Below are 17,015 nucleotides of genomic sequence, written 5' to 3'. Positions count from 1 at the left end.
TATTAAAATTTAGGTATTAGATATAAAAATAATTAAGAATTTATTAGTGTTGATGCAAACCTTTCTTATAATTTGTTTTCTAAGACTGGTCTTCAAAAATAAATGAAGTCTATTGCTTTTTTTTTTTAAGTTATGACAGCAAAAATTGAAAAAGCCAAGTCATGACAAATGAAGCCTACATAGCCTCAATCTACAACAAAATCTTGTTCATATAATAATATTATTTTAATTCAGTCAATCTTTAGCAATCAATACTGAATGTAATCCAAAGTTACAGCTAACTAATCAGGTCTGATCTCCCTAATGAAAAAAAATAAGCCCTTACATGGATCATATATGATCAGGAGAGAGAGAGAGAGAATTATGATTGTTATGTGGAGTTTGAGCTGAATATAAGAAGACAACCATTACAATAACAATCAGTGTTCTTTAGTATTAAGATCCAAAGTGCAGGATCCAAAAACACAGCATCCACTTGGGACATGGAATCCTTCCAAAACTTAGGCTTCATTTGGAACATTTTTCTTACTACTTAAAGCAACTTTCTAACTGCTTTAAAAAACAGTCAAAAAGTCATTCCAAATAAAGCCTTAATACCATATGAAACATATGAAACTTCAGAACTTCATGAAGCTCGGGATATCAACATACAAAATGTACATATGGGTATGCACACAAAAAAATATTTAAAGCGCAACGGTCACAAGCTGGTGACGGTTAACAAAAGGCCATAGTGATCACTGGGTAAGACAGGGAGCTCCATCTTCACCATCTGATTTCTCACTTTCTTCTCCTTGTCATAGGAAAGGCCTGGTATAGCCTCTGTCCCAATCATCTCGATGCCATCGATCCTAAAGTCTTTAAGGCTGCACACGAACCGATCAAGTCGCTTCTGCAAAGTGCGATTACCAGATAACATCTTATTGGATTTGGTGTCATAAGTCCATCCATTTTCACCTGGTTTTTTAACCATCCAAGCATCAACCCAACCATCAGGAAGAGGAAAAGCTCCATCCAATTTGTCATCCCAGTTCATATCGCCGACGAAGATTGCATTGTTCGAGTCTTTTAGTAGAATGAGAGATTGTTTTGCCTGAGCAACTCGTTCAACACTGTACATTTGATCCCATTTGGGAGGGGCAGGACAAGGACTCTCCAGATGGCTTGTAGCAATCACAAGCCGTTTGCCTGAATTAAGTTTGATGTCAGCTAAGCAAAGTTCTCTTCCCATAATGGAGTTTGCAAACTGTTTACATTTGAATGTCTCCACTGGCAACTTACTCATCTGTAGTTAGCAACGTCACAGATTCAGCAATGTAATAAAATGATAAAAGCAAGGAAAAGTGATAAACTGCCAAAGGTTTCAGATTGCAGATATTAAAAGAGTTCATGTGCCCGGTGTGGTTGGGTGGTATTTTAGGGAGAGTTGGAGTTTTGTTTTGGAATAACTTCCACGAGTAAAAGACCGGGCTACATAAAGCTCAATGCAGAAGTAAAAGGAAATGACAAAATGCAAAAATGCGATGACAAAAATGATGAGGACATCGATCCAAGGTTCAAACAGGTGTATCGCCGGAAGAATCACAGATCGACGGCCACGATTCAGAGCTTATATTTTAGTTATTATGCATTTTATTTTATGTATTCCTTTTATACCCTTATGTTGAGTTGAGTCATGTTGGGGCCTTGAGGGCAATTTAGTCTTTATTTCTTCTTGTATGCTTGAGACCTATATATATGGGTCTTTTCTCTTGTAATAGCTAATGAATATTTTGAATGAAATTTGTGTTTTATTTCTACTTCGTCTTGCATGAGTGCTTGAGGAGGAGAAGCTCAAGGTGAGCAAATCGCAAGGCCCACCAGTCGTCGGAAGAGTCCGCAGCTCGTGGTTAAGTTATTATCTTCTCGTTGTGCTTCGTTCATCTCCTTCCCCCTCCCATTGAGATCCAACCGGCCGAACCCGTACTTTGCCACCACCCCTCCTTGGAGCCCGCCGCCCACCACCTCACATTCCCCGCCGACCTCCTTGCCGGCAACCCCCTCTCTCCACCCGTCATCCCACCACCCATCCAAGTTTCCAATTTGAAGTTTGAATTTTCAAATTTCAAAATCTTTCATAATTTGGAATTCCAAATTTGGAAAGTTTTTATGACAAATTTAATTTCAATTTAAATCAAATTGAAATCTTTATTCCATCGCCACATCATCACCTCCAATTGGAAACCTAGCTCTCCACTAAATTCCCTCTCCTCCTCCTCATCTTGCCGCCGGCCCTAGTATTGGCTCCCCCCATTGATTGCCCCATTTAATGCTACCTCTTATTTGAAATTCAAATTGATTTCAAATAAATTTCCCCTCCAAATTTAGTTAATCCTGAATTTAATTTCAGGATTGGAATTAATCCCTTATTCTTCCCCTATTGGCCGCCGGCCTTGATTGGGATTAATGCCCATTAATTGCCACTTTATGGCATTGATCATATGAGGTTTGAAATTCAAATTCTAAGTAACCTCCCTCCTAATTTAATCAAAATCTGAATTAATTTCAGATTTGGTTAGATCTCTCCCTCTCCCCTCATCTAAACCCAATTCCTCCTCCCATAACCCGCCGCCCCTCCCCTTCTCCCACCTTGGCCGATCCTCTCCCCATCCTCCTTGGGGTGACTTCGAAAATTACGGGTGGACTATTGAAAGCACGCCGTCCGTGTGTCCTCCACCACCGGCAACCTCTCTGTGGCTCAAGACCCTTGGCATTGCAACCTTCCTCGTGGCATCGTTTGGTGTGCTGAAAATCTTCTCCCGCTAAGCCTAGTTTAGTTGAGTGGTTAATCCCCAAGGTGAACTTCTCGTTATTAAATTACGGATTGTTGTTTAATAGCTTTTGGTGTTGCTACTATCGTTGTTTATCCATGAGTTTTGGTCAATCTACGCATACTTCTTCGCCTAAGCTAGTTAATAACACGATTTCTTTAATGATTTTCTTGCTATCTCAATAAGATATTAATTGAAATTACGTTGTCATTCACTTTTAATTTTCTTAAGAAGCTCCTTGCATGTGGTATCACATCAAAAAATCAAATAAGCGAATGAGGCAAATCAATAAGCAAGTACTTAAAATCTAAATATACTCTTTTCTACCTAAGCTTTTCACATGAATTCTGTATCTTGCTGGTTGGCTACATTAATCAATTTTCTTCATTATTTTCTATTCAGAGACAAATTTTTATTTAAATCTAATAAAAAAAAAGTCATTTCTAATATTTTCTAACCAAGTCTTTTTAGGTCTTCCTCTATCACTTTTAACATAGGCCAAATCTAATTCAATCTAGCTCTACCTCTCTTAACAAAGTCTACATTCTTTTGATCTATGTTTCTTTTTGTTGTTGTTGTTGTTGTAAGTGATGACAATTAATTTTGCACATTGCTTCCCTTGATCAATATCCAAGAAAAATAGTTTAGTCTTATTAATAGATTTATAGATAATCTTCCAATTTATTTTTAATAATTTGTTTGGTGCAATTATTTTTAAGTAAAGTAAAATCAGTAAATTATTATAAGATAAAAATATAGTTAAAGATAGAATTATTCATAGTTAGATTGAATCAGGCCAAATAGATTCAAACATGAAGCAAAGAATTAGAATATTATTAAACAAAACAAAAATATTGCAATAAAGCATTGTTCCAAAGGGATAAAAAACAAAAATGGCTATAGCAGGAGTAACGCAATCAGAAATCATATGTATAATAAGCAAATAGAAAACTTAAAAATTTATAATTAGGTCTACACCATTTAGATATAAGCGTTAGAGAATGATTAAGGCAGCTACAGCATACTTGAAGGTAAAAAGAGTGGACTAAACATACAGAAGAATACAGACAGCAGATGATGAATATAATGATATGCATACTACAAATTTTATTGTTCTTAGAAGAAACTTCTAAATTTTTCTATCTAATTCTTCATTTATTCATTAGAATCTATGAGTCATAAAGAATAAATTTAAATAGAAGATAAAGTACATATATCATAACCTTCAAATACTTTTATTGTCAAAACATATGACATGTCATTAGAAAAATTTCAAAAGACTTGTAGTTGATATTCTTTTTACATAAGCAATTTAAAACTTCAAAGTCCAATGTAAAGATTATTTTTACATATATCAAATTTCTTCAAAATTTTTTGAATTGCTCAATAACATATCTATTAACGGTAACATTTCTTATGACTCCTATAACACGTCTTGATCATAAAAAGATGGCATAATACAATCTAAGCGTGAAAAACTAATCTAGGTGTTCCAGCAAGCTAAATATGAAGAGCAAGAAAAGTTCACGCAATCTATACATAAAAAGAAATGCCTAATAAAGAGCGACAGTCACAACAATATAATTAAGTTTCAGTTTTTTTAGTAAGTAAAAAAAAGAAAAAATACTGGATTTTTGTTCTTCTTATTGATTCAAAAAACTCAAAAGGCAAAAAAAAAAAAAAAAAAAAAAAAAAAAAAAAAAAAGAAAAGAAAGAAAAAAACTTTTAATTGATATAGTTCCCACATGCAAGGAGAAATGCTTAATACTTATTATAATCTGGATATGTGAATCTTAGTTTAGAATATAAGAAAGATTTCTATCTCCTAACAATCTAACTTAAAATATTAATAACTTCTAACCATTTAAATTCCATCATCTAAACTATCCGGTTGTTTATTTTGATGAAGTTTGGGTACAAATATTCTAAATGCATGCGTTTTAAAAATTAGCAGATTAGTTTTGCTGAGGGACAAATTCAATGTAAATTTTAGTGAACTTGAAACCCACTCTTAAGATCAATTTTGAGGTGTTTCAAAACCACTCGGTTTTGACCGATTTTCGAATACATCGCTTATATGTTGCCACCCGCTATCACATTGGCTCGGCCGATCACCACCGTTAACCTACCATCACCACAGACCACTCGTCGCCAGCTGATCACTACCGTAATTATCATTGCCTCCGGTGATTTTCACTGGCAGCTACCATAGCCGAACTTCATATTAAATTCATTTTACTTCAAATCAAAGACAAAATTATTCTCCTGAATTTACTTTACACTCAACCAAATAACTATAAATATTACAAATACAATAGCTTTACATTTTATCGAATTTCTTTTCATCCTAAATTCCTTTTTCAACAAAAAAAATAGTCCCTAAGATAATTATTTCTTTGATTTTTTTGGTACTTCTAAACCATCAATCCTTGGCTAATATTTTATTTTTTCAGGTATCACTTACAATCTTTTCTAAAAAGTTTTAAATTTTTATGTTCACTTGATAGTCTTCTCACTATTGCAAGATTATATATACACACCTTTCTTTCATATTCGATAACCATGAATCCTATTGTAACTCATCTTACTAGAATCTCCAAGTAGATTTAAGTAAACTCTATCAATACTTCTAATCACCATTTATATACTCAATAGTCCATCCACTTCATAAAAAAAAAATCTCATCTAGTTTAGCATAACCACTCACCCCATTTTTTTTCATGAATCAAATGTAAAAATATAAAGTTAAATTAAATACAAACACATTATTAAACTCCCAGAGAAAACAATAACTTCAAAGAGAAAGGAACATCAATGACAATAATTATAAAACAAATGAATTAGTAGCCCCATGGAAAAAGATGAGTGCACAAGAACATTCATGCAAACCGACATAAAATGATAATCCGACCACTACAATAACCTGCATGCAAAAATATGGCCTCTCAGCTATCATGTCCTGAGATACAGAGCAGCGATATGACTTCCACCACTTAGAGCTTCGGAAGATATCATAGATATTTGGTGTAACCTCCTGAAAGGTGTTCGAAACAGTTATTTCACAACTAAATGCCATTTCTGGAATAAATTATTAAAGGAGAAGGCACTAGTAACATTGATAAAGAAGGCTGGACCTGGAAGCAAATGAAATCTGGTACGTGCACCAGAATAAGATTTCCAAGGGCTTCCATCCTCCTATGAACTTCAAGGTCTTCACGGAACCAGACATTATAGCTCATAATTTTTAACACCTGTGGATTTGAACTAGGATCACCATTACCTGCAAAACGAACTCACATATTGCTCAAAGGTTAAAAAGATTGCAAGAAAATTTATCATCACATATCTGCATAAGAAATCTAAAACCATTGTATAAAGTACAGCAGGTATATATCAATAGCAACACAGGTAAACACCATTAATAAAAAGGTTTTTTTTTTCTTATATAGCAGGACCATCTATCTTAATTATATATATATATATATATATATGACAGCCAATGCTTAGACATTACAGATCCAAACTCAATTTTCTCCATATTTCAAAATTGAAGCTTAATCATCTCAAACCATGTGATAAACATGTTGGGACTTGAAATTTAATCAAACCATGGACCTGTGATATGCATTCATCCATTCTTACATGGACACTAAACATAAAAAACCATGCATCCTTTTCTCATCTATTAATTTACCAACTACCACCATAGAATGCTTCCATAAAAAGTTAGACTGGAAGATTTAGGTGTGGTGCAGGTAGCTACACTAGTATGTGGTGATATAGATAAAAGCATTTAACAACCACGTGATAAACATGTTGGGACTTGAAATTTAATCCAACATAGTGGCAGTAGTGATCCTTTAAAAAAAATAAAGCTACATTGTGGTTATACAACCATAATTTTTGCAGTTAACTAGGCAACCTGCCATCAAACATTGTCGTAAATCATGCAGGACTAGGAAAACTCTCCACTCATTCAAACTACAATCTCTCTCAAACAAAAGGCATAAATAGGGTGATTCAGGAGGCTCAACGCATAGAAAGAAGCATGAAATTTTCATAAATGGTAAGTTTGTGTGCATGACAACACAAGAAGCCAGGAGGAGAAAATTCTAAAACCTTCGAAACAAGAGATAAAAGTAGAGATAAGGAGCAATTTATAATGCAATCCAAGATTCCTTCAAGGGGAGGCTGATAATCTACCAAAAAGAGGCTTATTACCCTTCAAATTTGATAAAGATTGATTATCCGCTTTTGAAGAAGGAACTTGATTCAAAGGTTAGTTGCTTAAATCTATGAGATAATAAAAATTATCCTTCTTTCTTAATTGTATTAGACTAAGATTTTCAACCTAAAAAAAAAAACTATCCTACCTAGTAAATCAATTATATTCAATTCATTCGTGTTGAAACCATGTAAGTTATATTCTATAATTCCACTCTCTAGCTTTCTCTCTCAATCTCTTCCTATATGTGCCCAAAGCCTTTTCCCTTCTCCAAATTTCAGACATAAGGGTATTCTGTCTCTAGTATGACCCTAAGCAGCTCTCTCCCTAAGACACCACCTTATCCCTCTATTCCCTCTACAAGCAAATGGTGTGAGAATAAAAAATTATTAGATGTGCACTACATACATATGACTATAGGTTCCAATTAGGTGGAGTACACAACTAAATATCCCAGCCTTCCGTACGTAGAGGTATGTACATAGTCCAAATGACGGGCAATTTCGATGCAAAAGTAGGTATCAACAAAGAAAGAACTAACAAGCTTGAAAGAGAATTCAACATAGAGACAATAAAATAGAGTGGATCAATGACAAATCTAAAGGAAAGGGCGGTCCAAGGCTTCAATATAAGGAGATACTTTTAAGAAGGTTTACATAATGTTCCATCTCTTCTAGTTTTGTCTACTAGTGCTATTAGAAACTTTCTTTAGTGCACAATCCTTTTGATTCATCAATTTTCTTACAATTCCAGTTAAACTTTTTCCTGCAAGAAGGATAACCTATAAAAAAAAAGGATAACCCAATTAGGGTATCTTGTGATAAAGGTCGACTATTAATCCTATGAACCCATCCTATTTCCTTAATTTCATTAGATCAAGACTAGAATTGTAGCATTAGTCCTTAAAAATCTCTTACTGTCTAGGATTAAAGAAAATCTTTGGAAGCACCATTGATCCTTACAAAATAAAAACATAATGTTTGTGTAGACATAAAGTCAGCATTTTACTGCAGGAAAAGCTCGGGATACAGAAACTTAAACATGCTGGGTACCATTAATCTTTAAAAAAAAAAAAAAGAAAAAGTACCATAGTATTGATTCATTGGATCTTTTTTAGCTTCGTTACCGGGCATCAGAACCTACGGGTAGCTGATAAAAAAGCCTCAGATTACAGAAACTTACACATTCATAAGAGGTAAATTCTACAAGAAAAAAGAACGAACTTTCGCTTGTATATAAATATATATATATATATCTTTTAAATGAATGAAAACTTAGAAAAAATACATGGAGGCACACCACTGCGGCCATTAGAAACCAGTAATTTCTTAAAAGCCATGATTGGCTCAGGAAATTCTCTAAGAGAGGATCGCCATACACGAAGAGAAAAAAAAAAAAAAAAAACTCACATATTTGACATAAAATACTTCTTGCATTAATGGAAACTCGGACATCTTAAAAACCGATAGGTTCGCAACTACATATCAATAAAACTTAATAGCACAAGACCGGATTCGGATTATCTCCATGTGCAGTTCGGATCCCACCATCGCATGCAATTTGGATGACTAAAAGATTGTTAAAAACACTTTAAATGGCGACGGCCATTTTCTCAACATTCACAGCCATTCAACGTATTGTATGGCAGAGATGTAGAGGGATCGAATCCGAGCCCTGGTCACGCTTGAAGTTAATTCCTTGCTTTCCCTACTTTATATGTATAATGTTTCTTAAAAATACAAAGCGTTCGGCAAGGCATCAAGTTTTCGGTTTTCTCAAGCATCCCTTGCATATGCAAAAAACAATAATAAAAAAATAAATACACATCGTTCAAATATCTTCAAGAGTTAATGATTAAAAACAGATTTGCCTGAGAGCACCAAATGTTCTTCTTTGTCACTCCTCGCCAACTTCTCCAAGGGTCGGACATCGGCAGCAGCTTCTACGGGCGCGGGCCGCTTGCTTCCGCAGCGCTGGAGCGGGAGGAAGACCGATCCTATGGAGGAATCGGCGGCGGAGAGCTCGTCTGGGTCGAGACAGTCGCCAAGGAAACGGGAAAACGGCGCGGCCCGAGTGCCGCAGACCTCGCAGAAAGCTCTTCCGCTGGGGTTCAGGAAGGTGCAGGCCGTGCAAGGCCATCTTCCTGGAGAGACGGAAGCCCCAACGGAGAAAGTGCTTCCCCCGCGACCGCCGGCGGTGGAGGTGGCGGTGGCGGTGGAGGTTGGGGAAAGGCACATCTGGCAGGAGACTTTCTGGGAGGAAGGGTTGAGGAATGTGCAGCGGGAGCAGGACCAAGAAGAAGAAGAAGAAGAAGATGAAGAAGGAAGAGAAGAAGAAGATGAAGAAGGAAGAGAAGAAGAAGAAGAAGACATGTACACTGTAGTTCTTGAACGAGGATGATTCTTTAGAGGTAGAAGGTAACGAATTAAAGCCCTAGTGAGCAATGAGGTCATTTGAGGACTGAACTTTTCGGAAGAAGAGCGGAATCCGTCCGCGCCGGCTCACCAGACCAAGAAATCTGATTCGACTATTCGAGGTCGGCGACGGCGACCATGACGTTTGGAAAAAAAAAAAAAAAAATTTAAATACGTATTAATTTTATATGTTTTTTTAATTATATTTCAATATTCTTTATCATTTTAATTATATATAAATATTAAATTATTTTTATTTACCCATAAATTAAAATTGAAAATTATATAATTTTATTTCATTTAAATATGATAAAACTATCACATGCTAATTTTTCACTATGTTTTTATCATAGTTAAATTAAATATATTCTGATTATTTTTATCCCGTTTAGAGCTCAACTGATTTGAATATTGAAACTCTTTTCTCAAAAATTTGAATAATGTTTAACTTATAGGGGCTGTTTGGTAGCAGGATTTAGGCTGGATTTGAGGAGGATTTAAGCAAAATCCAGCCAAACGGCCTAAAATGCAAAACCAAATATCACGGCAAAGGAAATCCTCCCTAGACGGAAAAATCCGCCGATTCGCTCTAAATTGGGGATTTCCTAATCCTGACTTTTGCAGGATTTACGAAATCCATGATGCTAGAGGAAGAATCCACTCAGTAAATCATGTGTTGTAGCCAAACAGTCATATGAGATTTAAGAGGATTTATCATGAATATTACCAAACAGTTTTCAAACTGCCCTCCAACTTTCAAGTTGCGAATGTTTCAAATAATTTTCTTAATATTTTCTAAGACAATTTTTTTAGTTTGAAAATTATTTGAAATAAAAATTTTTGTATTGAAAAAATAATAAAAATTATCCCAAATGAAGCTTAAAGAAAAATAAAAAAACACTTAAAAATTCAAATGATGATAAAATACAGCAAGTATGAGAGTTAGGCTTTCTTATTTTTTGTTAATGTTTACGAGTATGATTATGACAAAAAGCTTAAAATATCGAGTGTGCCTTATCGTTACTATCGCCTTATGAACAATTCCGTAAATCAAGAAAGACAATCCAATCCTTTCACATAAAATAAAAGCCTTGCTATTCCTCAAATATTCATTACTTTCAGATGGATAAAATTATAGCAACAGATTGAGTAGGAAAGATTTTGGCATCATTTGAAGCTTTTTTTCTTATTAATTTCTACAGTAATTTATTAGAGCAAATTTTTTTTTTTTAAAATAACAAAAATAATGATCAAAATCTATCCCAAATGATTATATTTAGAAATCTTTTTCCAAATTCAACCAGTATATATTTTCTAACAATGGAACTTGGGATATATTTTCTAACAATCGAACTTGCTTTAAAAATACAAGAAAAGGTTATAATAACTCCAATGGAAGATAAGATTAGAGTCAACCGTATGTCGCCGGCCAAAAGATTAATAATTTATAAACAAATTATTTTTTGAAATTTAGTGATTTTTTACATAATTAATTTATTTAAAACACATTTTATTTAGGACATTTATATTCAAAATTTAATTTATCGAGCAAAACATATATATTTTTTTAAAATTATAAATAAGTCTAATTCAAAAAAATTGATAAATATAAATCTATGATTAGAAATACATGTAAAATAAACTATGGGAAAGAATATACACAGAATATTTTTTTTTATGAGTTTTTCAGTTCTTTAGGGAGAAATTATTACGTGCGATCACCGGACGCTGTCCAGAGAAGAATCAGAAAATGCGCCATATCATCATTTGGCTATGTACCGGATGAAATGACACATCCTGATTAGACTCCGAATAGTCTGTTAACCGCACGTAATAAACCTTGCAAGGGGAAAAAAAGATGGCCGACTACACATTCCCACCTAAATTTCAAAATTTTTATGGTTCAGGAAGGCTATATTTAGAGAAGATTGTTAATGCAAAACCTCATGAAAATTATGAATTAAAGCTTTCTAACTGCCAACTTACGCAAACATGGAATTCTTACGATATGTACCTTGACGCAGAAATTATACTATAAGCCATCTCTATTTGTCCTTCATATTAGAAATCTTCAGGGAATACCTCTTGGAAGAACTGGTTCAGGTCTCCTTTAGAGGTATCGAAAGCTAGCAGCTTAGTTGCTGCATCCTGCAACAAAGGCGTGAGTAGAGTTATTGATTAGTGTAGATGTTTCGGCTGTGATTGGATGCTGCAGATTTGAGTGAAAGGAAATAAAAGAAATAGTTGAAAAGCTAAATCAATTGCTGTAAATTCATAATCAAAATATACTTTGATCAAATTTCATTTCATTTCCTTGGCTTTCTTTATATCCAAAATTCCAAATAAACTTATGGTACTAGAACAAGCAGATTTTGTTTCATGAAAAATACGACAAGAATAAAAGATTTTACATTTCATTTTATGATTTTCATCAGAATTGTGTTCATTATTGATACGACATCACAAAATTAGCTTGATCGGGCACGAATCTCAAGGCAAAAGCTAGTTGGAAACTTTAAAAATTAATTCCCGGAGCACCCGAACTCCGATTTCAGCGAGCTTACAGTCAAACTGAGCGTCTCGGAAATACGAACCCAACGACACCAAATTCGACCCAATCCGAGCCCAAATGGGTACAAATCAAGGATCCGAAGTGCTGTTGAAAGGTTCAAACCGCAATTTGAGTTACCAAATGGTCTCCAATTTTAACGAGCTTATACTCGAATCGAACGGCTCGACGAGACGAATCCAACAAGCCCAAGATCGCCGAATTCCGACATCATTAAGGCCCTCAAATGTCCAACGAACGGTGCATGATCAAAGGGTTCAACATCAACCGTCAATTCGACCACTCCCTATTCGCCCCTGATCTCACACCTATTTACAAGCCACACCACTCCAGAAAATCTATAAATAAAGCCCTCATTCTTCACAAGAGAAAAAAAAAGGGAAGAGAGAGAAGAAGAAGAGAAGAAGAGGAGAAAGGGGAAAAGGAGAATCTTCTCCTCCTCGACCACCGCCGGAGTTCATCCTGCCGCCCGAACACGCCGGGATTCTGCGTGATATTCGGGAGAAAGCCGGAATTCTGCCTAACTTCCACCTGACGCTGAAATTCTTCCCAATTAACAACAGAGTTCCCTCCTAACGCCGAAACTCCGCCCAAGTGAAACCGGAATTCTCCTCCGCCACCAACAGACGTCGGACTTCTACCCGACGTCGAACCTTCACTCTTCTCCAAATTTCTACCCGACGTCAGACTTCTACCAGTTATCGGACTTCGCTGGATGTCTATGCGAAGATGGATTTCTTTACTTTGTTGGACTTTTACCTGACGTCGTCCTTCTAATCTTTGTCGTCAGACAACTATTCTTCCGACCTCCGTCGTCAGCCGACTACGATCCTCATGACTTACATTGCCCGTCTACTACAGTCCTTCCGACACATGTTGCCCGTCAACTACAGTTCTTTCGACCTCCGTCGTCCGCCGACTACGGTCCTCCTGACTTATGTCGCCCGCCGACTACAGTCTTTCAGACCTATGTTGCTCGCCGACTACGGTCTTCCTGATTTACGTCGCCCGCCGACTACAGTCCTTCCGACCTCCGTCGCCAGCTGACTACAGTCCTTCTGACTTACGTCGCCCACCGACTACAATCTTTCTGACCTCTATCGTCCGTCGACTACGGTCATCCTGACTTATGTTGCCCGTCGACTACAGTCTTTCCGACCTCTGTCGCCCGCCGACTACGGTCCTCCTGACTTACGTCGCCCGCCGACTACAGTCCTTCCGACCTCCGTCGCCAACCGACTACGCTCCTTCTGACTTACCTCGCCCACCGACTACAAGCCCTCCGACCTCCGTCGCCCGCCGACTACGGTCCTCCCGACCAAACGAACATGTCAATAGTGATTCTTTGTATTCATATCATGTAATGTACTCTATAAAATGTACATCAAGCTAAGGCCTTCTCCCAAGGAAGGGCCTCATTTGTAATCGACTGCAGTACTAGTGGATTCATTCAAACTGGGCTACCCCGTGGTTTTTCCCCCTTTTCAGGGGTTTTCCACGTAAAAATCTTGGTGTCTCATAAATGATAGACCCTCTCTCTTATCTGATTGCGTACCGGATTTTCGTATAACGCTAAGATGATAAACTTTATATTTCTCTACCGCCGTGAATACTCTCGGATGCAACAATTATATTGGGCTCTTAGAAAATGCTGATATGGATCAATGTTTCTTATAGAGATTATACCTTGTACTGCTGATCTTTGGCTACGATTTTCTGATCAAGGAAGCGGCTGATAGGCTTATCATACTGGATTGTGTCTAGAATATAAGTTGCTCTTTCAACAATTTCCTGAGGTACACCTAAATTACAAAAATATAAAATGTATTTTGCAATGTCAGAAGCTGAATTTAAATCAACTGAAAGATGTTCAGCTGAAGTTTTTTCGTTTGCCAAATGCCAAAATCCACTTGAATAGAATGCATAGCTTCTATGCCAACTGACGTACAGTATTTTTTTTTTTTTTCAAAATGCAAGAGGCTGCAACAATGGTGAATTGCATAGAACTGCAAAGCCAAGTAACTCAAATACATGATATGCAGCAAATCTCAGGCCTTTTTAGGCTCAATTTCTGATTTGGTTAAAAAAAAAAAAACAGTAAGAAAATAAAAAATAATATGTTTTTTGTATTTTTAAAATCAGATGTTTTTGAATTCTAGAACAGTTTTCATCTAGGTGAACGCCTTTGCTTTCAGTTGGAATCGAGAGGTCTGTCATCTTCATGGTCAGTAACAATAGTAACCTTGAGGGGAGGCCATTGTAAAAGACCTTAAAGGTGAAATTGTGCTTTGCGGGAAGTAACACATGGGCCTGCTTTTGGAGGGTGATCTCGCCTCCATAGTTGGCGATGATAATGAGGGTGAGATTGGAGATATTATAGCCACTGTAGACAGCGAGACAGATGTTGACGTTGGCTTAGGGAGGTTTTGCTGGGCTTTGGAAGAAGATGGTAAGCCGCAAGGCTCGTGAGCTGAGAACGGGGGCGGAGGAATGAATGGGGCTTGGTAATGGAAAACCATGATTGCAAACACATCAAAACTTTGCGATGGTTCTAGCCAGCAGAAGGACCAGAATGGAGGCAATAAGGTCTTTTGATAGTTCACCAACTGCTACAACAACAACAACAACAAGCCTTTATCCCACTACGTGATCCAGGACTTGGGACCTGGCAATGGCAGTGTTAATAGTTCACCGACTGCTAACCTTAAATTTTCCTTTCCCTTCCTAAACTTCTATAATGACGGCCATATGGAAAAAGTTGTGTGACAACAATGGAGTCACGAGGGAGAAATTATTCTGTGCGGATACCGAACGACATCTAGAGACCAATAAAAATACACAATGTCACCCTGCGACTCGGTACTGCTAAGTACTCGGTACCGGTACCGACCTTCGGTACCGCGGCATCCGCACATAGAGTTGCGTCATGCGTCCGCACAAAATAATTTCTCGTCGTGGAGACCATGACCGGAAAGAATGAAGAAAGTATTTTGCGCGGACGCCGAACGCTGTCCGGAGATCAATCATAATGAGCCACGTGGGTAATGCGGCTCGGTACCGCTCGGTACTACGGCTCGATATCGTGCTCGGTATTTCTGACGTGACTCATTCTGGTTGGTCTTCGGATGTAGAGCTGCATTCGGCGTCCGCATAGAATAATTTCTCGGAAAGAAAGAACAAAGAATTTTAGGAAACGGGTGTTTGCTTATATATATAATATAAACAAATTATTTTAATTTCAACTGAAAAAATTAAAAAATAAAAAACAAGACAATTTTAAAACGAAACAAAAAGAATTGATCCCAAATATGCTCTTAGTATATGTATTAGATTAGCAAAATTAAGACGGTAATAATGAACCATGGTGATTCTGCAAGAGAAATTGAGAAAAAGCACCGTACCGGCGAGACGGGCACAATGAATACCTACATAGAACACAGTTATGGTCAGGCAAAAGTCTGGCATGTAATATGATATAAGGGATATCTGCACGCACCATAACTCATAAGTGCATGCCCAGGAACAAGCCTTCATAGAAAAATAAAACAGAATCAGCCGTGGAAAATCAAAATTATGCCATAAGGAAGCTTTGTCATAGTATAACTTCCCAATGGGGTTGAGGGTGAATATATATATGGTGTGGTTCTGTGAAAATCATAGATGGTGCGCTCTCTTTGTGGGGAAAACAAAATTATAAGCAAGAAAGATTGCGTGGTGTACCGATAAAGAAAAATTATGTCATCAACGGTATCTTGGGTTTCATCAGGTCTCAAAATGCTCATGGTGTACAATTTTATTTTTCCAGACTGCATGTGTTTAATAGGAAAAAAATTAGAAAAAACAAAAACAGAAGAAACTGGGATATGATTAATGCACTGACGCCAGAAACTAGCTTGAATATATAACCTTTGGTAAGAAAGTCTCACTAAATATTTCTGTCAAGTGTGTACACACGAACACCTGTGAAACATCATCGCATGCTAGAATTACACAGGAAATAATCATATTCAAATAAGAACAGATGATTTGGTCATTATATTTTGGAATAAAAAGTCACAAGACTACATAGACAACACAATTTGTATTTTGTTAACTACTAAGAAAGAACGATAGCATTTGTTTTCCTTACAGCATTGGCATTAAAGAACGGCGCCACCAACATTAATATCAGAAGATAAACACATTAATTAATAAAGAAGGGAACATTTAAAAGAAGTCAACCATGCCAATATTTCTTATCTCTACATGAAAAAATAAATATTTGCTAGATTTTCATAACAAGTGACATTTTCAAGTGATATCGTAAATGCCTAAAGAGAATACTCAAGCAGTCATGTAGCTTCAAAGCAATGGCAGAGTCAGAAATGGGGTGGGGCACATATTATAAATTTTAAAAATATCTTCAAAATTTTTCATCTGGGGGCTTGGGACCAATAATAACAGCTTTAAATTTTTTTTTTAGTTGTTAATATAAAAAAATAAATCATATAATCATCTGGTATGATTAAATAAAAGAGTAAATACATTTTAACAATATAATAATACATTAAAAAATAAATAGCAATTGAAATAAAAAAAATTTCATGCAAGTATTTGTTAATGACTTATGAACACCTTTAGATAACAGTTAATCATTTGTAGCAGATAGGCTTGTAGCATAGTTAAAAGGTTGGTTTTGATAGGATGGTCGGGGGTTTGAAACCAAGGGATTACAACATTTTGTAAAATGCAGGATGTTTGATCACTTGGAGCCATTACATATTTACCTAGCAACTATTTATCAAACTATGTATGCCATTAGTATCCTATAACTTGAAAGTTCGTTAGGATTGTTAAGCTCTTATAAATGTCAAGAGTGCATTTTTAAATGTTAGGGTTTGCAACATAACTGCCGTACGGGATTTATTCTAACCTTTGGGGGATGCACATAGTTAGCAAAATGATCTATAGCACCTCCAAGTAGCCCAATACCATCTGTATTAAGCAAGTTCAACATT

At 36.2% G+C, this 17,015-nt stretch overlaps 2 protein-coding genes across 17 annotated transcripts in view; both read right to left on the bottom strand.

Moving 5' to 3' along the window:
• Positions 1–352: 352 nt before the first annotated feature.
• Positions 353–9,350, bottom strand: LOC110106227 (the record flags this gene model as incomplete). Its single annotated transcript, XM_020836034.2, has 4 exons — positions 353–1,285; positions 5,734–5,844; positions 5,945–6,090; positions 8,906–9,350. Coding segments are annotated over 4 exons (1,287 nt in total), but the record flags the coding sequence as incomplete, so codon positions are not given.
• A 1,948-nt stretch (positions 9,351–11,298) lies between these two features.
• Positions 11,299–17,015, bottom strand: part of LOC110106242 (DNA mismatch repair protein MSH5) — a 52,475-nt gene continuing 46,758 nt past the window's right edge. For 13 of the 16 annotated variants that reach the window (XM_020836056.2, XM_020836055.2, XM_020836063.2 and 10 more), the window contains 7 exons: positions 16,931–16,992; positions 15,925–15,978; positions 15,739–15,824; positions 15,515–15,546; positions 15,420–15,443; positions 13,705–13,820; positions 11,299–11,597 (listed from right to left, as the gene is read on the bottom strand). In XM_020836056.2, the coding sequence (XP_020691715.1) occupies positions 11,511–11,597; positions 13,705–13,820; positions 15,420–15,443; positions 15,515–15,546; positions 15,739–15,824; positions 15,925–15,978; positions 16,931–16,992 (461 nt within the window). In that variant the 3' untranslated portion in view covers positions 11,299–11,510. The other 3 variants (XM_020836065.2, XM_028694142.1, XM_020836064.2) reach the window with 3 other exon arrangements.

This window comes from Dendrobium catenatum, unplaced genomic scaffold (genome assembly GCF_001605985.2).
Source record: "Dendrobium catenatum unplaced genomic scaffold, ASM160598v2 fragScaff_scaffold_51, whole genome shotgun sequence".
NCBI classification, from domain to species: Eukaryota; Viridiplantae; Streptophyta; class Magnoliopsida; order Asparagales; family Orchidaceae; genus Dendrobium; species Dendrobium catenatum.
Note: the sequence above shows the minus strand (reverse complement) of the source record. Positions and strands in the feature narration are given on the sequence as shown.